At 42.0% G+C, this 21,039-nt stretch overlaps 1 protein-coding gene across 13 annotated transcripts in view; it reads left to right on the forward strand.

Annotated features, from left to right (window-relative positions):
• The window catches only part of TNRC6C (trinucleotide repeat containing adaptor 6C), a 97,047-nt gene extending 76,819 nt beyond the window's left edge, over window positions 1-20,228 (forward strand). For 4 of the 13 annotated variants that reach the window (XM_082293872.1, XM_082293867.1, XM_082293868.1 and 1 more), the window contains 13 exons: window positions 3,127-3,300; window positions 4,542-4,688; window positions 5,126-5,248; window positions 6,498-6,581; window positions 6,896-7,127; window positions 8,791-8,958; window positions 10,021-10,212; window positions 10,353-10,496; window positions 13,232-13,348; window positions 15,633-15,827; window positions 17,134-17,204; window positions 17,951-18,090; window positions 19,300-20,227. In XM_082293872.1, the coding sequence (XP_082149998.1) occupies window positions 3,127-3,300; window positions 4,542-4,688; window positions 5,126-5,248; window positions 6,498-6,581; window positions 6,896-7,127; window positions 8,791-8,958; window positions 10,021-10,212; window positions 10,353-10,496; window positions 13,232-13,348; window positions 15,633-15,827; window positions 17,134-17,204; window positions 17,951-18,090; window positions 19,300-19,660 (2,148 nt within the window). In that variant the 3' untranslated portion in view covers window positions 19,661-20,227. Of the gene's footprint in view, window positions 1-3,126; window positions 3,301-4,541; window positions 4,689-5,125; window positions 5,249-6,497; window positions 6,582-6,895; window positions 7,128-8,790; window positions 8,959-10,020; window positions 10,213-10,352; window positions 10,497-13,231; window positions 13,349-15,632; window positions 15,828-17,133; window positions 17,205-17,950; window positions 18,091-19,299 lie in introns of all 13 variants that reach the window. The other 9 variants (XM_082293876.1, XM_082293871.1, XM_082293873.1 and 6 more) reach the window with 8 other exon arrangements.
• Window positions 20,229-21,039: the final 811 nt, after the last annotated feature.

Below are 21,039 nucleotides of genomic sequence, written 5' to 3' on the forward strand. Positions count from 1 at the left end.
ATAAGCCTAGAGAAGGGATCTTTTTTCTGAGCATAGAGTTTGGCTTGGGACTCTGAAATTCTCACCTTGCAAATGAAGTCTCCTTTTCCCTACCCTCCCAGTCAGTGATCAGCTCCTCTTCTCTACTACTGCAAAATCCAGGTCTACAAGCCTTGATGCCTCTTAGCTGCAATCCTGTTCTTCCAAAAATCTTTTGACTAGACCTTTTCTTTGTTTCTGATTTGAACATAGTGTTTGTTGGGTTTTCTCAACCTCATCCTTCATGTTCTGAGCCCGGTAATCTCTGGTGACTGTGATTGGTTTTTGTCTTTGGAACAACAAGTAGGATATTGTATTACCATGGAGAAACTCTTCTGCACCCATCACAATTTGATAATGATCACTAGGATTTTAAGGTTAACTTCTAAATTCTTCTTTCCTCCATCTATGTTACCTGTGATCCAGTGACAGAAATCATTTTCATCATCCCTTGTATGATGAGCACTTCTTTGAGTATTGCATTTCCTCCAAGTTTCTTTTGCCTAATTCCTGTTTGATTTGAAGAGAACTTATTTTTAGATGAGATTTTATTACTTTAACTTCCACTTTTAGGAAGGAATTTTTTTTTTTTCAATCTTTTTTTTAAAGAAGTCAGTGTGTATTTTCTGCCAGCTACTTCTGTAACTGACTTTGTATAAAGACCTCTGACAGATTCATCAGCCTCTCATCTGTCTGTTGAGACATTTTGATTCATGAAGTGGCAGTTGTTGGCAGGTGACTGCCAGAGTGTCCAGGCATCCTCTGCTAAATTGTCCATATCTCACAGGGCTAAAAATCTTTGAGTAATTCCACTTGCATTCTGTCACATTTGGTACTTGAGACTATTGTGAGAGACTTCTCAAAGTCCTAAAAAACACCACTGTGGTGCTTTGTGTTAGATAACTGTAGTAGGAAACACTGCTACCAGTAGGATTTTATGGGTGTGCCAAGTCCCTTCAAAAAATTGAAAAGCAGTGCTGGATTGAGCATTAATGTGATGATTCAGTTTTTAATTGAGTAGCCTGAGGAAGAAGTATAACAATAGTCTGTAAGAAAATCACTGAAGAGGAAAGATGAGGTAGAAAAGATTGTTCTTCAGGAAATAATCATTACATAAAGGATCCTGAGAAATAACAGGTTAGAAACCACTGTGAGCAGTAAAAGCGTCCTCTAGTCTGGATTTAAAATGGCTAAAGGGTGCTTTAATTTGACCAGCTAAAATACTTCATGTTAAATGAATTGATTTTAGTTCAGTTATAGAGCACAGATTTGTGCAGTGCAATGCAACAAGTTCAAATTAAATAAAATAGAACCAAATGAATATGAACCAAGTGTTATAAACTTACACAAAAGCCATTTGCTGCAGTTCAGCCAAGGAACACACTTGTGAAGGAGTCTGGAAATGAAATGCCCGAGTCTCCAGTGTGGCTTCTCCTCCACCATCCTTGGCACTGCCTGTTTCTAAATTGAGAAAAAATAATGTCACTAAGACAAGACTTGAATAAATTTGGGAGGCAGAGAGGGTCTTTCATGGTCAGTAGGTCTGTTCACATAGGAAACAATGGCATCTGAAGGGGAGAGCGAGCACCAAGCTTGAAATTATTTTCCCTTTGAAGGGGGAAGGGTAGAATTGTAAACATATGTCTGTGATCTAAAGAGAAATCCTTGAACCTGTTACTGTCATGCAAGCTGCAGTTGTTTGTGGAGTGTGACTGATGTCCAGTAGAATGTAAAATATCTCGAGCTGAAAGGCCTTGGGGATATCATTAGAAAATGTCAGTGTCCCCCTCAGGATAGCCAGATAGCATGTCAAGTGTCACTTTGCCTGATAGTAAAGAAACTTTTCCTTTGCATCAAAGGAGAGCTGTAGAAAATGCATTTTTCAGGATTAACTTAAAACATATCGTTCACTGAGCATGCTTTCTGCATTAGGTCATCTGTTTGGGTATGTGGTAAGCAGACTGGGCTGCTTTTTGAACAAAGGAGGTTCACCAGTATCTCACAATCTTCTGGGGCATTGAATTTATTGGTTGAAATAAGCTAGCTCCTCACCTCTTTAAAAAGCCATTCCTGCAATGAACATGCTGCCTGAAAAACACCAGCCCAGCACATTGCAAATTAAAGCTTTTTCTCTCTGCCTGGTTTTTTGGAGCCCTACTTTGTACACAGTGTTATTTGATCATGCTTGCCTCAGGCTTCCCAGACATCAAAGCACAGTTTGAGATAGAACTCGGTGCCCTTCTGAAACACGAGCAGAGATCTACCTGTTTGTTTGGGGCTTCTCTAATTTGTTTTATTTTCTGCCTTGCTGTCTGCCCCCTGTGGGGGCTGCCTCCTGTGCATCCACGCTCAGCCGTGGTTCCTCACAGCACAGTTAGCAGAGGGGGCTCCTCTTGCCTTGCTAAAATCTGCCTCCTCCTGGGGATGTTCAGGAAGGCTGCCCAGCCCATACTGTCATTACTGGCTTTGCTGGTTTGTGTTCATTGGGTGCCTCACTCACAGGGTAATGTTTCAGAGTGGGTATTAATAACTCAGCGCTTTGTGAGTATTAAAAGAGGCTCGTGTGTCTCAGCTAGGGAAGGGGGTTAATGCAAAAATGCTTTTTTAAGAGCAGAGCTATGATGTGGAACCAAATCCAGACCGGTGTCAAATAAGTTGATGTGGCCTTTCCCAAGTTTTGGGGGTGCTAAAGCGCTGTTTTATGTGTGTGCTCCGCTGCTGGAGTTTTCCAGACAGACAGAGGGTATCCCTGAAAAGTGCTGGGCCTCTCCCCTTTCCGCCTCTCAGCGTGGTGGAGAAGAATGGAGAAAACCTAAGTGGGGAGGAGGCAATGGGCACATGATAGCTCTGCAATCAGCTGCTAAAATCTCTCCTTTCCTCTGGAAAGGTGGGCGAGGAGGGTGATTGTGCATTTGGGGATGAAGTGCAACAAAGTTACAAAAAACAGTACCTTAATCCTGTTTCTCTCTTTCTTCTCCCTTCACTCCATGCTTTTCATTCCCTGTTGTTCATACCTTTTTTTATATATCTCTTTTTATTCATCCACCCCCTCTTCTGTCTCCATGGGACGCTGTTTTGTGCGCTGTGGGCTCCTGGCACCGCACACAGCTCACCCTTTCTTTCTCCAATCAGGATGGCGGCCTAGTGGAAGAGCCCACTACTTCACCATTTTTGCCTTCACCAAGCCTGAAGCTCCCCCTTTCAAACAGTGCACTCCCTAATCAGACCCTGGGCGGGATTGCCTCAGGGCTGGGCATGCAAAACTTGAATTCTTCTAGACAGGTAAGGCTGTTGGGGGAGATCCCAAGGGGAATTGGAGTAGCCACTAGTGCCCGTCAGCCACTTGCCCAGGGAAAACGGGTTTAAACTGGAAGTGCAACAGCTTTGTTCACGTGAATTATCTGAGGAGGAGCTACCTGCTGTGTAAACATTTCGCCTTACAGACATAAAACAACTGCTTAGTTGTAATTAGCCTGCTGATGACCCATATCCATCAAGAAGAGACTGTAGTGTTGTGGATTTATAGCCCTGAACACTGGTGTGGCTCTGCCTTCATTGGTGGGAAATCTCTTTTTTTGAGGCGTTGCTAATTGTCGCAGACTGTAAGGCAGTGAGATTGCTCTAAGTCATCTTTCCTGCCTGATATAATTATTCTGTGATGAGATGGGGGAGAAATGATTTTTTATTCCTGCTCCAAGTGTCAAGGCAGCTCATAGTTTTAACAGGTGGCAAGAAAGAAACTGGGCTTCCAGCATCTGGCTCAGGTAGAGCATCGAGTTAAGGGGGGTGTTTTGGCCCCTGAGTAGAACAGGCTGAGAGGGAAAGAAAAGGAAAGGAGATGAAGCAGGGGGAAACTGATAACCACCATGAGAGTGAGAAGCCATAAAGTACTGTTGATTGTGACCAGGTTATTTTTGCCCCCAAACTGAAGTTCCAGCAAAGATACAAAATAACACAGAAAAACTTCATCATTCTCTTGTGGCTTTTTATTATGTATATTGTTTCAAAGTTAGTTTTCTTAAGGCAATACTTGTCCAGCACTTCCAGCCCATTAAGCACATCTTTCCAAGCAGTCTCCACTAATAACATGTCCATTATCAGTAGCTTTGTAAAATGACTAAGTAAAAAAACTGCTTAGCCAGCTGGAGGATGGGGTTGCTGTGAGTTTAATGCCTCAGTTCTCCTGTCCCTTGCTATACAAACACAAACATTTTTGGCAAGTACTTTTCGTTGTTCATCTTGTGACCCTCCAGGGTTCTGCATCCTTATAAAAGCTATCTTCAACTTCTGCTGCCTTTTGTTCAGGCATCTGTACAAAGTTCTGGAGGTTTGGGATGTTGAGTACATGGCAATCTTTGCCCTGCCTCATTCTAAACCTGTTTTTCAGTACAGTCTCTATGTGTTGGTCTCTTGATTCGTGCCTGTCGTAATCACTAAGAATAAAGCCTGCACAAACAAGTAACGTCCAGGTGATGTGCTGAGTGATGTCATTAAGTGCCTGTGTCACTGTTGTCCTGCTGCAGATACCGAGTGGCAATCTGGGTATGTTTGGCAATAGCGGAGCAGCACAAGCCAGGACCATGCAACAGCCGCAGCAACCGCCAGTGCAACCTCTTAATTCATCCCAGCCTAGTCTTCGTGCTCAAGTGCCTCAGTTTCTATCCCCTCAGGTCAGACAACACCTCATTCATTTGTTTTCCCTATCCCTGGAACTCTTCCCGGGTGTTCTGTCATGCTCCTGAGGCTTCGCAGCCACTGCTGCCTGGCTGTGTCCGTGTTATTTATTTCTTTCCTAGGCAGGGAGATGTGGCATGGCTGAGATGTTCTCACATGTATGTCCTGTAATTATCTCTGAGAGCACGTTCCCATGCTCCTTTTTGCACAGTGGTGTTTCTGAGGAGTTTGTTCTCATCTCTTTTTTTATAAATGAGCACTCGAGCATGGTTATTAAGATTCTATTAGAGCCTCTTGTTAATTTTTGGATAGTTCACAGTATTACTTCTGGTCATAGTAACATTTTCCAGCTGATGTCACTCTGATTAATGGCTCACACAGTTGCCACTATTAAAAGTAAATGTACAATGTTTAATACTCTTCTCTTCTTTAGGTTCAAGCACAGCTTTTGCAGTTTGCAGCAAAAAACATTGGTCTCAGCCCTGCACAGTTAACCTCGCCAATTAATAATCCTCAGCATATGACGATGTTGAACCAGCTCTATCAGCTGCAGCTGGTAAGTTAAAAGATGTGGCAGATAAGCTCCAAATCAGAATTGAAGGCATGAAGATAAAATAGGAGAATGACTAGCTAAGTTTTTAAATGACATGACTGATCCTCAAAACAATCAGCTGCTGATTTCTTCGGTGAAGTTTCTTTTTAAAGACAGAAATTTGTATTTTTTGCCTTGGGCTTTATAAATAGTAATTTGCAGAATAATTATCCTTTACAGCTGATCAGTGGAACTAAAAGTCAGTTGTGTTCCTACTGGTATAATAACAGTGTACTCAAACAGCACTGGTCTGTGTGTTACATGTCAGTAGGAAGAACTGTTTAAACTGGACACGTGTGTCACAACATAATGAGAGAAATCTTGGCAGTGCTGGTCACCTGAGTTACCTACAGAACTTCTCCACTTGCCTCACTAAAAAAAGCAAGTGTAGGGTAAATTTCCTTTAATTAATGGAGTGTATATTAAACACATCATGTGATAAGAACGACTTGCTTCTGTGTGCTTTTGGTGTGTTTGCAAATTTTACATCTCTATATTTTATGCATATGAAAATACTTAATTGAATTTTAAGAATATTTTATAAAGAGGTAATGTGAACTCAGTATTGACCAGGGTTAAACATAAAATTACAGATGACAGACTAGTTCAGGTGCTGGTCTCAGTGTGCTACTCAAACTCATTTCTGATTATTTTCCCTAGTTTTGAGGAGCACAGCATTATTCTCATAATAATTGAACAGTATTCAGCTACCTGAAAAATACCTGTATAGAATTCCTTGGGGTTTTGAATTCATGTGTTTCAGAAAAACTTACCTTGTAAAAAAATTTGCTGCCAAACCAACCACTTGAAAATTGTGGATTTTTTTCAGGACTAAAGCAGCACAAGTGATTTAACTCCAAAGTGCTGTCAGAACTTAAAATGGCCAAATCAAAAATAATGATTGGTATTTATCCTGTTTAATTTTTGCTTTGTGTTACAGTTTTTTCAGAAAAAAGGTAGGTTCCTATCTTTAATGACCACTTTTTGCCATGTGGACTTACTAATTTTTGTTTTTTGAAACCACAGAAAATGAACATGGGACTTAAATAAACGTATTATAAAATACATTTGTGACAGGATTATTACTGTTGCTTCATGGAGTGTTTTCAGAACATTGCAGAGTTTGCCTTTTCTGTGTTGTGGTGCAGCAGAGCAGCTGAAGGGAGCTGAGCTTGCTGTGTGTGCTGTGTCTGACCTGTCCCTGTCCCCGCAGGCGTACCAACGTTTACAAATCCAGCAGCAGATGTTACAGGCTCAGCGTAACGTTTCCGGACCCATGAGACAACAGGAGCAGCAAGTAGGTGTCCCTGCCAGCTCAATCTCTGCTTTAGAGTTTGGTTTCAGTAGCTTAGAGAGGCTGAGTGACATTTACCAAAGCAGCTAAAGCATCCTTTAATCAGGAATGCCGTGCATGGCTTGAGCGCTGGACAGGGAAGGTGCTGAGTGATAAAGCTACTCCAGGCCTTGCTGGAGGAAAGCTCTTCACCCCTTAGTGCAGTTTTTATTTGTAAGGAGGTCCAGTGTGTTATTTCACTGTAGAGAAAAGCATAGAAATGTGTTGTGTTTTGGTGGATGGCAGCTGACAGTTGTTTGTTGGCTCTCTCTCTGCAGGTTGCACGTACAATCAATAACATGCAGCAGCAGATCCAGCAGCACCAGCGCCAGCTGGCCCAGGCCCTGCTTATGAAGCAGCAGCCTCCCCCTCCACATCTATCTTTGCACCCCTCTGCAGGCAAATCAGCCATGGATAGCTTTTCACCCCATCCCCAGGCTCCCGGCCTACCTGACCTGCAGACCAAAGAGCAACAGTCTTCACCGAACACCTTTGCTCCTTACCCTCTTGGTGAGTGCCCTCCTGCAGCAGCTCCACACAGGGGTCCATCTCCTTAATTCACATCTCAGTAGTTTGCTCCACAGTGTAACAAATACAGATATAAGTATTATATATGTTTATTAAATAGCACTGAAATGCCAAAACAGCGCCATGCCTATGTGGTAGCTGTTCAGGTGGGCTGTATCTGCTCACTTGTGTTCTGCCTACAAATACCAGAGCAGAAAATTTGCCTAATGGACTGCTTACATATGTTGCTATTTATGAACTAAATATAAATTAACAGCGTTATGTTGTAAAATACACAAATGTCATATTCATAAACAGGAGCATCATCTGGGAAAGTTGTGCAAAGTCATCCTTCTGCTGTAATCAGCACTGGTGAGGCATCAGTTTTAGTCAGTGTATTTCAAGAAATACGTGGATCAGTGTGAAGGAATGCAGAAATATTCTAGTGGAGGTGATTAAACGATTCAAAAACACAACTGTTAAGGAAAAAATGAAATCCTCTGCTCACTGGTCTAAAGAGAAGATTTAAGAGACGTGCAAGAATCTTCAAAAATGTAAAGGAGAGCTAGGAAGAAGTTTTCTTTCATTTCCTGATGCAAGAGGTAATAAACTTGAGTTGCATAGAAGGAGATCTAGTTAGACAGTAAGGATCACATGGTTTAAGCAGAGTAGAGTACTGGTATAAATTATCTGGGAAGTTCCTGAAATCTGCCCCAGCATTTTGTGGTAGGTTAGACATAGATCTGTCAAATATGATTGAAGTCAAAATAAATTATTGGGCCTGGAGACAGAGTGAACAGAGCAACCTTTCAGACCTGTTTGCTGTGTGATTGTTTGATGTATGCTACAGACTTCCTTTATGACATAAAGGAATTAATTTAATCTCTTTGTGACTCTCTTTATGCTGGGTACAATAGTATTGCCAAGCTTTATCTGCCATGGAGCAGTTAAGAAGGTAATTCTGACTGCTGTGGTGAGCTGTTATGGCTGGGAGCATCAGAAGGCAAAAGAATTTGTGAATTAAAGGCCTAAGTCTAAGAGGTTCTTAGGATATTTCAGCTTTCTGTGATCTGCTAACATTCAGGATTATATATCAGAAAAGACCCAGATTCGTGTCACAGAAGCATGTCAAAATTATTCCCTAAATAACAGTCTGAGTGATTTTGTTCTGTGTATACAGAATAGAAGCCCAGTTAGTGCAGAACCTGCTGTGATGAACAGCAGCTCTTTGTCTGACCTTTAATTAGTTGCTTTTTCGGGGATTTTTAAAACATTATTAGCAAAATGAAGTGGCAGACATCATGGAGGGAGACATTAGGAATATTTTGGCTTAGCCATGGAATGCTGCAAACTGGTTTAAACACAAAATTCCAGTGCATTCTTCCAAGACAAGAGACTGCAAGTAGAAACACTTACAGCTTCAAAATATTATCACTACATGTTTTTTTCTCCCCTTTTTAGCAAGGTTTTAACATTTTCTGAATTCATGGGACTTCTATTGGTGTTCTATAAAAGCAAAAGTTCTTGAAAATGTGCATTGTAAATGCTACACGTGCATACAGCTGTCTGAAAATCAATGTTCAGTAATTCCTGCAGCTGGATTTTCAAACACAATGAAAATCCCTCGGTTATATTATGGATATCTAAGGATCTCTTTCCCCCCCAGCTGGACTGAACCCGAACATGAATGTAAATAACATGGACATTACTGGTGGTTTGTCAGTGAAGGACACTTCTCAGTCCCAGTCTCGCCTTCCTCAGTGGACACACCCCAACTCAATGGATAATCTGTCTAGTGCTGCTTCTTCGCTTGACCAGAACTCCAGCAAGCACGGTAATGTCCCCTGGGGACCCCCTGCCAGCCTGGCTTTTGGTGATTCCACCCACAGTGCAGTTGGAATTATTTCTCTCATGTTCCTTTTTTGTGTAAGTGCTCACAAATGGTTCGTACCGAGCGCCTTTGAGCCCGTGAGATTTTATAGATGGTTTCTGCAGTGAGGGGCTTGCAGCTGTCACTCCCTGCATACAATGTAGGAATGGTTTTTTCATTTGTTGAATTTTGTTGCTGAGAACATGGAGTTCAAGTCAAACAAGCCTTTAGTGTTGGCAAAACAAGTCCTACAGTCTTCTCCTTATTCCAGACCTGCATACCTTCAATCCAAAAAAACTTTACATTGGCTTTCTCCCACAATTTTTCCAGTATCATCAACCTTTCCCTGCACAAGGGAATGATGGATTACATAGTTACCCAGCCTAGAGTTAGGGGCACAAACTTCTTATTTTTCCAGAAGTGATTGCTAATCTGTTTGAACACCTTTATCCCTAACGCCTCCAGTATCCTGAGCCAGTTATTCCTTTATTTCCTGTACCAAATGTATTCTGTTAGAACATGGGGCTCTGTTAACTTTATTATATCCTGGATTTTATTATGAGCAGCATAAATTATTTCTTTACAGCAGTTTTTTATTCTGCAAGTAGCTGCACTGCTGATGCCAAATTGTTGTTTGATAGTTTGTAGGAACATGAGAACAGCCATTTCAAATCAGCCATCCTGTCAGCGCTGAATGCCTAGGGAAGGATGAGATGAGGGATATTCCTTGGTGTGCTGTCTCAGCAAGTTCTACCATCAGTGTGGTGGTTTGAATTACTCAGTCTCTTGTTGGCAGGAATTTAATGCAGAACTCTTTAACTTGAGTGTCTAGATTGTACCAGCAGTGTGTCTCTCAGCTGTAATCCCTGCTAAGGCTTCAGATGCTGTTAAGCTCTGCTTACTGTGTTTGCATTTTAGTTTTCTTTTTATCTTTGTAATACAGAAAAGGAAAAAAAAAAAGAAAATAATAACAAAATGTATCCTGATGCAATTCCATACCCAAAATCCCCATTTCACTCCTTGCAGGTGCTATCCCTGGAGGTTTGAGTATTGGTCCTCCGGGAAAGTCCTCCCTCGATGACTCCTACGGCCGCTATGATCTGATCCAGAACAGTGAGTCTCCTGCCAGCCCACCTGTAGCTGTTCCTCACAGCTGGTCACGTGCCAAATCCGATAGTGATAAGATTTCCAATGGCTCCAGCATAAACTGGCCACCAGGTAACACAACCCAAAGCCTTGGTGTTGAACTGATGTCCCTAAAACGCGTTGCTGGGTGGGTTTGTTGAGTCCTTCTGACGCACAGGAGCTTTGGAGAATTACGACTTCACACACTTCTCTTTTTATTGTGTTTGACACAGAGTTTCACCCAGGAGTGCCATGGAAAGGACTGCAGAATATTGATCCTGAAAATGACCCTGATGTTACTCCTGGCAGTGTTCCAACTGGGCCTACCATAAACACCACGATACAGGATGTGAATCGCTATCTGCTCAAGAGTGGAGGTAAACACACAAATTGCTTCCACATCTGTGCATACTTTCTTTTCCCTTCCCAAAAAGTTGACCTCATTTGGTGCAGATACTGCATATTTTTGCATGTGCTCCTAATCTAATAATGCTTCTGCTCGGAACTGTCACTGAATATCCAGAAATAATTGTTTTAAAGGAGGGATTAAGAAGTTTTGTGTTTTCCATGGGAATGTAAATATTTTTATATTGGAAAAGGCTGTCAGATGTAATTTAAACTTCTGTGGTCACTGGAAGTTTTTCTAACCTGTATCACATGGTTTTGAACAAGATTTTGCTCTCCACACTGCCCACTCTCCTGCATACACTTTGTGAAATTCTCAGAAGACACAATACAAAAGTTCCACAGTTGTTGCTGAGGCAGGAGGCTTCTGGTACACTAATTAATTGTAGCTTTGTTAGAAGATCAATAAACAAAATAAATTAGAACTGTTTTATCTCCAAAGCCGTAAAAGAAAAAAAGGGAATTGAGTAGTCAACTAGTATTTCCCAGTGCTATTTCCATTCCTTTTGTTCTGGCAGTGCTTAGTTCAGAATAAAAAGGGAATTCTGTAAAATGATAAAGCATTGTGACTGTGCTACTTGTTAGCTACATGTGCTGGAAGTTGATCAGGGGAAAGGTGGCTTGGTTAATTGTGATCTGAGTGCCAAAATAGCCAGGTTATCTGCACTCTGTCAGAGCACTGCAGTAGGCACAGGAATAGCATCATCAGGCTGTCCAGAAGAGCCTGTCAGGATTAAAAATGTGGGGTTTGTTCTACCAGTTACATCTGTGGTACCAGCACAGATTGTAAATCAGGACTATCCTTGAAGTGGGTGTCCAGCTCTGGGTTTGTTACCTCAGGCAAGGGATGTGAAACATGAGGGCAGGGAATCCAGAGTGTTGATTGCCTGCCGTGATTTTTAGTTGCCTCTTAGCAGGAAGCAGCCTTTCTTTCAGCTGAAACATGGAGTATTTGAGTAATGAGTAAGGTTGAATTAACTTCTAATGACTCCAAAGTGCTTCAAGGGAGCAGGCAGGTTTGAAGTTATAAAAAGAAAAGCATAAAGATGTAATGCAGTGACACTTCAGATACAGTGCACCCAAGAAATACCCTTCAGGCCAGAAGCCTAAACCTACAGAGCTGTACCTGTAAATCAGATGATTTTCAGTACAGATGATTTTCAGTATAGGTCTTGCTGAGAATGAACATGAGCTCTGTTGGTGCATAATCTGCCTGTGGAACAAAGAAATAACTCCTCGTCTTAAAGAGGGTCAGCAGAGATGGTCTTTACAGAAGTAAACAGGCCCTCAAGAGCTCAGACCTTCTGAAAAGCAGTGCCTGGGGTGGGAGGGGGGGGTTAGCATGTGCTGCCTTTCCTCATTAGCTTTTTAGCTTGGTAATAATGGAATTTTAATACAAGCTGTATTGCAGAATCTGTTTCTTTGTGCTTGTATAACTGCAGCCTGAAGAACAGAGCTTGTGCTGACTGAGCTGCTCCCCAGTTAGAGGGTCAGGCTGTGGGGTGTGCTGTCCTTGCCCTGTGCACCTAAAAACAGGCAAAACTTAAGGGTTTTCGTTGATTTTTCTTTGCCCTGTTTGCTAATGAAGCTTTGGAGGGTCAGCTCCTATGAGCTGAGAGTTGTAGCCATGAGGAATCAGGACAAGTTTCAGCTCTGTGGGCCTTTGAATCTGCTAAAATTCCATAGTTCCTGCCTGGGGAATAGATTATTTCCAGAGAAGGCCTGATACAGAGTTCTTTTGCTTGAAACTGATGCCTGTATTGGTGTCCCTTGGAGCACAGGGAATCTGGTTAAGGTAAAGTTTGGTTGGTTGCTGTTCCAGTTGAAAACAAAGCCTGTGTTTTTTATTGAGCTGTGAAGGATGAGATTGTCCTTTTAATTCCTCCTTTCTACCTCAACACAGTGCTCTTTGCTACAGAGCTCACTTGTTTTTATTAGTCAGTGAAAGATGTTTCAGTATCACAGCCCATCTCTGTGTGTCAGGAATGATAAGTCACCCAGGATACACACTTGATTTTGTTGGTGGCTAGAGAGAATACTTCCAGCTCTCCTGGTCTTTGCAATGAAGACTTTTTATTTTATGTTCAGTTTCTTTCATTTGCTGCCAGTAAGGGAATCGTACATAGGCTTAGATAGCTGGCTCAGATTGTAAGTGATTTACTGAGGTGGTTTCGTGCTGTTTCAATTATGTTATCAGTTTGAGATGAGATTGCTTAAATATATCCTTGCTTTTACTGAAAGTCTGCAAAAATTTAAAGATATTTGTGGGCATTAGGATGTAGGGGAAGCGTTTACCTTGAGTAATTTAGGACAGATCACCCGTGGTATGAGGTTAGTTTATCATACACATCTCTGCTCATCTACAGTTGCCATTGCCTAAGTCAGCTGGCAGAGGACCTTTATAAATGAAGCCTGTTCCTTTGAGACTAAACACTTTAACACTCATTTTTTGAGTATCTTAAGGAAAAGGCAGAATTTACCTTCTGCACTACAATTGTTCCTGTGCCAGCTTTCTTCTCTTTCCTTCTAAAGACTTCTGCCCCACTTTATCACGCTTCCAGTAACATTTCATTCCTAGACTTCAGAGACCGGGCTGATGAAAGAGAATGCCTTGCATGGTTTGTATTTGCACATAAGAGATTTGCTTATGTCACACCAAACATCATTATGCCCATCTTTCTTAGTTGCTTCTCTGCTGGTTCTGCAGGGTCATCCCCAACATCATCTCAGAATGCCACGCTGCCTTCATCGAGTGCCTGGCCGCTTAGTGCCTCCGGCTACAGTAGCTCTTTCAGCAGCATTGCATCTGCACCTAGCATTGCAGGTACGGCCTTTCTGCTTCCACAGCTTCTGCATTCCCAGGAAAAGGCCCTAGAGAGTGCTCTCCCCGTGCTTCCAGGAGCGCTCCCCCAGGCAGAAGTGTGTTTGTAGCCCTGTGCTAGGTGGCAGCTCTCCTGTCAGCTCTGAGGTGGGGGAGTGGTGGATGGTGTGCCTGGAATTGTGCTGAGGAGAAGTGGATTTATTCCACTTGGTGCCACTCAATGCTGGCATCGAGATCTTTGGGGGGGAGGAACACTGCCCAGGGCCTCAGCAGGAACAGACCCTTCCAGGAAGAGCTGATGTTGAATTTGTGTTACTGAACTCACTGTTAAAAGTGAAACATCTTCAGCTTAGGAAAAGCTTTAGAAGTGCTTCCAGGAGATACTTTTTGCATGGCTCTGGAGGGGTTGGGTTTGGGGCTCTTCAGTGTCTTTTAATAGTCAAGCCAAAACCTGATGCACCCCTGTATGGCTGAGCTCATAGGTGAGCTAACTAATTACCCCATTTTCTTTAATGAGCTCAAATTCTGGATCTTCTTTTTGCAAAACACGGAAATTTTGCTTGCAAGCTAGCTACCTCAATAATCCAGTTTTTCCCATTATAAAAATGTGTTGGGCTGTATAGATGGATTAGAAAAGAAAGTGCTGATCCACTGAAAACCCTCCACTTCTCTGAAGGTGCAGCCTCTGGGTCATGCTGCAGAATGCAAAACAAAAAGGGCTTGTTTGGGATGTTTTCCTCCAGTGAAAGGAAAAGAAAGGAGTGGCTCGCTTTTCTTTATCTGCCATGCATTTCTGCTTTATTTGCTGCCTTTTTGTTTTTGTTTTTGCAGTGTCATCTAATGTTTGTGTTACCCCCATGAGAAAGAGTGACATAGCAACATCTGACCTGTGGTGCTGTGCCTGTATCGGGTGCCCCATCACAGGCTGGGCTGCTCTGAGCTCTCAAACTCAGACTTGCTCCTCTCCTCCCACCATTTAACACTCATTGATGTCCTCACTGTCATTGTCAAATTATTTTTGCTGCTACAAATTGTCAGAAGATGGGAGAGTGGTTGCCCTTTCACTTAAATTGTTATGATTCAATATGAAATAATTGAGTTAAATGATTTATCTAAATTGAGGCAATTTGGGGAGTGTGTGTGTATGTAACTGAGTCTGTGATTTTGCAACTGGTAAATTTGGCTTTAGGACTCATAAAATTACTCAGTGGCTGCCTGATGCCTTAAAGTACTGATCCAGTGTAAACTTATATCTGCCAGTTCTAGTTTTATAAAAATTCACAAGATCTTTGCATCTTGGGCTTTGTCAGACCAAGTTTTTTCTTATGCTCTGCAATCAGCATTAAAGCATTAGGGCAGCGCAGTCACAGCATCATTTGCTGGGGCAGAAGGTGCAGGACTGTGTCCCTTTCAGTCCATTCCAGCCCTACATGTGCTGCCAGTGTTGGTAACTGTGCTGTGACAAGGAAATTGGGCTCTAATTGCACAGCACGTGTTGGTATGAGGAGGAAAGGCAGGGATGTGTAAGTCTAAAGGTGAATAAAGACTTGTTTTGTTAATCATTATTTAAACCAATTCTGTCTGCCCCTCTGGGTGCTATACTTTTGTGTTTGCTGTTCTTGGGTTTGTGTTATTTTATAAAACTTTGATTTGGCAGGAACAGCAGTAAGAGTTTGAAAACTGATCAGGGAAAGAACAAGCAACAGCAGAAAGTTATAAAGACTGACAGGTTGTGATATGGTCTGATCTTCTGGAGACTTAGTTTTTCTCAAAGATACTTGGAAAAAAGAGTATAGGTTACTTCAAATATTCAGAAATAAAGTTTTTGTTGGCCTTTGATCTTAAGAATTTTAATAATGCATCAGAAGAACATATGGATAATACTGAATTCTTAATGTTAAATAAATGAGTTGTGCAAGAAAAAGTGTTTAAGTCCTGTTAAACCTTTGAGAGAGACAATCTTGAAGTGTTTCATTATAATTCTGGTGGAATTAGATTTCAAACACCTATGTCCATTTTCTGAACTTTTTTCCATGTATCATCTTCTATAGAAAACAAAACAATAGATTTTCAAAAGGGAGCTGTGTATGTAGCAGACAGTGTGAAGTTCACTAAACACAAAAGTACTTGAAATGGTGAACACAGGTGTAAGTAGGTTCAAAGAATACAGGATTTATAGCACTGGATGGTACAAGAAGTTGTTCTTTTCCTCCTGAGAACTTGGAAGAATGTAGCCTATGATACCCATGAATGAAGAATACACAAATGCATTGGTTTTCTATTGCAGGTAAACTGTCAGACATCAAGTCCACGTGGTCCTCTGGCCCAATCTCTCACACCCAAGCCTCTCTGTCCCACGAACTCTGGAAGGTACCCAGAAACACTACAGCTCCGACAAGACCTCCTCCAGGCTTAACCAACACCAAGCCATCCTCCACGTGGGGTGCCAGTCCCCTGGGCTGGACCAGCTCTTACTCCTCTGGTACTCACAGCTCTCTCTTCTGCCTCTTCTTTGGCACTGTTTGCTTTTCACTCTGTGTGTGAGGCTCCAGAAACCAGAGCTTCAGCACAGCTAGAGTGGGTCTGTTCTGGGGATGCATGTCCTGTCTCTTTATTTCAGTTTGGATAAATTGTAAATGAAGCATCTTTTAGCTGGTCATATTGGTAATTTTACATAGGAACTGCCCAATTTATGTAGCTCCCAACTAGGATTTTTTTCTCCCAGTTCGTTAATTTCTAAAAATGTCTTCTAAACACGTGTCCTGTCTTGTGCTGTGATCGAAGACTGCCCAGGAGGCTTCAAGAGGAGCCCATGGAATTTAATATGGAACACATGGATGTGAAGCATTTAGGACCTGATGGCATTGCAGGGCCCTCAGGGAATGCCTGAATTTTTTCATACAGGCCCTTTTTTTTAGATGCCATTGTTTTGCTTTAATACAAATATGAGAAACCATGGATCTGGCTGTATATATATCTATATTTAGATATCTCTATCTGTATAAATAATAGATATATATGCAGGTATTACTCCTTTTTTATAAAGCTGACTGTTTTAATAATCTACTTACACTAAATTGAGAATTAAATATTCTTCCATCTTCCTGCCATTTCTTTTGGATGTTTCTTCACCAAAACCCCACGTGGAAGGGCAGATAAAGCTGTTGCCAGGATTCTCTCTGGAGCACCCACAGGATCCACTGTGATTCTCAAATCCCTCTCATAACTATCAAGCTTGTACAGCTTCTTACTGTAAACTGCTAAGCTGTAAAGCACCAGGCTGAGGTTGGCAGAGAGGTTCTGTTGGTTATGCCCTTATATCTTCAATCAGGACTTTGTCAGTGCAGAAATACCTGTTTTGAATAAGTCATACACATTAATCTGTCACTGGCAAGAGAGCAGAGTGCTGCAGTGCCATAAAAATCTTTATTAGCAGCAGCAATCTGAGCTTGGACATCGGAATTGCTTTTAAAATGTGTCTTCCAGATTAATTCTAATGCATCCTGAGGATCCAGTTTGTTGCCATACCTGCATCTGTTAGCTCCCTAATAGTTACTGTGGGAGTATGAAAAATGCCACAGATCTTTGAAATGTAACAAGAGCAGCTTTTCATTCAGCAACCTTTCATTCCAAGGGAGACAGTAAATCAAGGTGTGAGGCAACTGCTGTAGGATTTATTTTCAGCAGCACTGAGGCTTGTTAGTGTGTTGTGATTCCAGATAAATTTGCCTGTGAGATGCTCTCCAGAGACCGTGATCAAATGTTTTGTTGTGGAATTTGTGTTGCAGGTTCTGCATGGAGTACTGACAGCTCAGGGAGAACAAGCAGCTGGCTGGTTCTTAGGAACCTCACCCCCCAGGTAACTGGAATTGTACAGAGCTGGGCAGGAAAAGACACTTGGGTTTAAGAGATGATGAGAACAACATTTAAGAGATGATGAGAACAACATTTAGCAGCCTTGGCTATTTGATTTATTTGAAAGAAGAATAATTATTCTGCATTTATTACAAGTATCTGTCTTGTACAGGGAATTTGTTAAGTTTTCAAAGTGCTGTCAAATCAAGTATGAACTTTCTAGCCTGTAACTAGTCATTCAGTGGGCACCATTGCTGTGTGTGTAAGTTTGGAGGTGAATGATGGTGTAAAGCACATAGAGAGATGTAAAATCTGCTTTTCCTATGGGTTTTTGGGGTTTTTCTCATATGTCTGTCAAATCCTCTACTTGTCCTTCACAGTGTTATTCCAAAGGAAGAACATAAGCCACAAAGCCTTGGATGCAGACATCCAAATTAATCTTGGGGAAGATATAATTACATTTATGAAGTGTGTTTTTCCTTTGCCTTACTTCTGGATTTCTGTGGACTTCTAATGATAAAGACAATTTGTATAACCTAAAGTGGGAAAATTTGTGCACTGGACTGTAGGGAATTCTTAAAAAGACAGGCTGTCTCCCTCAATGCAGAGAGCAATAAGTGTGTAATTAAGTACTTCTTTTTTCCTTTCACTTGAACTCACTCTTTAGCTTTTAAACACTTGTTTAACAAGCATTTAAGGTAAGATCACAATACCACAGGTAACCTTTCCTGCCCTTGCCTCTCTTCCCAGATCGATGGTTCCACACTGCGGACGCTGTGTTTGCAGCACGGCCCTCTCATCACATTCCACTTGAACCTGACCCAAGGGAATGCTGTGGTCCGATACAGTTCCAAGGAGGAAGCAGCCAAGGCCCAGAAGTCTCTGCACATGTATGTTTCTGCTCCCTCTTTCTTCTGTTACAAAGTCAGTTCTAGCTCAGAAAATATTTTCCTAGTTACTAGTTACTTTAATCTTGATTTTCAAGATTACCTAATGAGAGAAACAGAAAAGTTAACTGGGGGTAAATACTCATGTAGTGCTGAATGAGGACATTACAAAACTTTATTTATAATATCCTCAGTTAGGACTTGTCACCTGTAAGGCCACAAAGAATTTGTAAGATGTGATAAGGATTCCCAAGGAAGCTCAGGGAGAGCACAGGAACACGGTTTTAGCTTTAGAGAGAAACAGAGAGGGTAAAAAATTGCTAAATAAGGAATGTGTTCATGGTGGTCACCTTTTTTAAAAGGAGTTATGAGAGAAGGGTATGACAACAAAATGTGCTTTTTAGGAGTTCTAAAATCCATGGGACTAATTGGCATAAGGGCTGGAGAATTGGAGTGACAAAATCAGTGCCGTTTGGGAGGATAAAGAATACAGAGAGTGATGTTTGAAAAGAATATTTGGGTGTTTAGGGTTGGAAAGCAATTCCCTTTATCAGCAGGTTATAGCTTGAGCATAATGAAAGTACTGAGGTAGTGGGAGCATCACTTGGCTGGTGAGCTTCTGTCCTTACTCCTGAAGAGAATTGAGGCTCCAGGATGTGTCAGTTAGAGGAGGTGGTCTCCACATGTGTGGATTTGGGTGTCGGTGGGTGTAGAAAGGTGGATAGAAAACAGGACAGAGAGGCTTTGTCAAAGACACAGGGATTGCTCAAAGTGAGTGGATGTGGTGGAAATCTTCACCTCGATTTCAGCTTGGGGGAAGATGGATCCCTATCACAGAATCACAGAATTGCTTGGGTTGGGAGGGACATTAAAGTTTATCCAGTTCCCACCCCTTGCCATGGGCAGGGACACCTTCCACTATCTGAGGTTTCTCCAAGCCCCATCCAACCTGGCCTTGGGACACTTCCAGGTGCCAGGGCTTTACCACCCTCACAGTGGAGAGACTTTTCCCAATATCCCATCTAACCCTACTCTCTGTCAAGTCTGAAGCCATTCCCCCTTGTCCATAGCCTCTCTCCACATTCCCCTGTAAGCTCCTCCAAGCAGTTAAGTCAGGCTGAACAATCCCAATTCTCACAGCCTTTCCCGACAGAATATCCACCTAAAGCGCTCTTTACCACCCCACACCTCACATCTTGCTCGTGCCCTCAGGTGTGTCCTGGGCAACACTACCATCCTGGCGGAGTTTGCTGGTGAGGAAGAAGTGAACCGTTTCCTGGCGCAGGGGCAGGCGCTGCCGCCCACCTCCAGCTGGCAGTCCAACACTGGATCCACCCCGAGCCGCCTGGGCTCCTCGGGCAGCTCCCACGGGCTGGTGCGCCCCGACGCTGGCCACTGGAACCCCCCGTGCCTGGGGGGCAAGGGCAGCAGTGACCTGCTCTGGGGGGGGGTGCCCCAGTACTCCAGCAGCCTTTGGGGCCCCCCCAGCGCCGACGACGGCAGAGTCATCGGGAGCCCCACGCCCCTCAACACCCTCCTGCCGGGGGATCTGCTCAGCGGGGAATCCATCTAGGAGAGGAGAGAAAACAAAATGGAAATAACAATCATCAGCACTAAAGGAAAACAAAAAAAAAAATTAAAAAAAAAAAAAAAAGAAAAAAGGAAAAAAAAAAATGAGAGAAAGGTAACCCTTTCCAGTCCCGGGCTTGATGAAGAATCCAGCTTTAACCCATGAGACTGGCAGCCCTCCTTAGTACCTCTGTCCAATATCGAATCCGAAACTGCAGAAGTCCTTGTGAACTGTTCCTGAAACAGTATGGGCTCCTTTGGTCAGTGTCACATGCTAATGACAGGTTTTATTTTTTTTTCATGGCTTTTTTTTGTTTTACGTCGTCTTTTTATGTTTGTATGGTGATTTTTCAAAACCAAGTATAAAAGCTGCTTAGAATAGGTCTATCATGAAGGGCACTTTTCAGAATTTGGGCTGGAAAGGGTTATTTTATCAACTGGGGGGGGTTGGGAAGGGGGAAATGAAAGCCTATTTAAATGAGCCTGTGACTATTATGCACATTACAGAGGCGGACCCAATAATCAGAAAGGGTGAAGTGTGATATTTACCATTGGTACAGAAAAGTGACGAATCCGAGTGGCAACTCTGGACTGTACAGGTTGAAGGGGGGGGAGGGAGGGCAGGGTTGGGGTATCTCTGTGTCCACTACTCCCATGGATCTGCCTATGCACATTACCCTTGTTTCATTACTTTTTCATGTCATTTTTTTAAATCCCAAAAAATATAAAAAGTAAAAAAAGAATAAAAAAAAAAATTAACAAAGAAACAAAAAAAAAAATTAAAAAAAAAAAAAAAGCAACAAACCATATCAACATGCAAATACTTGAATCCAGCAGGCCAATAACAAAATGTGAACACTTTCTGAGTTGAATTATTACACTTCCAGGTCAGCATCAGTACACAAAAAACAGGCTCTAAGAATTTTTTTTTTGTTGTTTAAAGTTCAGACTCTATGTTTTTGTTGGGACAGATGTGAGTGTGTGTGTGTGTGTGTGTGCCTGTGTGTGCGTGTGCCCACGTGTGGTTTAACTCAACGTGTGAAGTTTTCTCCTTTGGTTCAGTATATGCTTTTTATTTGCTCATTGGTCAAATGTTTAATTGTTATTAGCTTCTAACTTTGCACTGAGTGTCCGCAGCCCTTCTTGTAGCTAATCCTGTAATGGTAAAAACACACAAAAAAAAAAAGAAAAAAAAAGAAAAAAAAAACAAAACAAAAAAAAAAAAGGAAAGAAACTGATAGAAGGGGCCGGCGACAATTCACGTGTAAATGTTTACTCAAGGACTCTTACTGCATTTTAAAAATTACAGTGTGTATCTCTGGAGAATAATATGTATATCTACCTTTAGCGGCTTTTTATTGTGGACTAATGCAAGAAAATTAT

The sequence above is a fragment of the Coloeus monedula genome (assembly GCF_965178545.1).
Source record: "Coloeus monedula genome assembly, chromosome: 19".
Classification (NCBI taxonomy): Eukaryota; Metazoa; Chordata; class Aves; order Passeriformes; family Corvidae; genus Coloeus; species Coloeus monedula.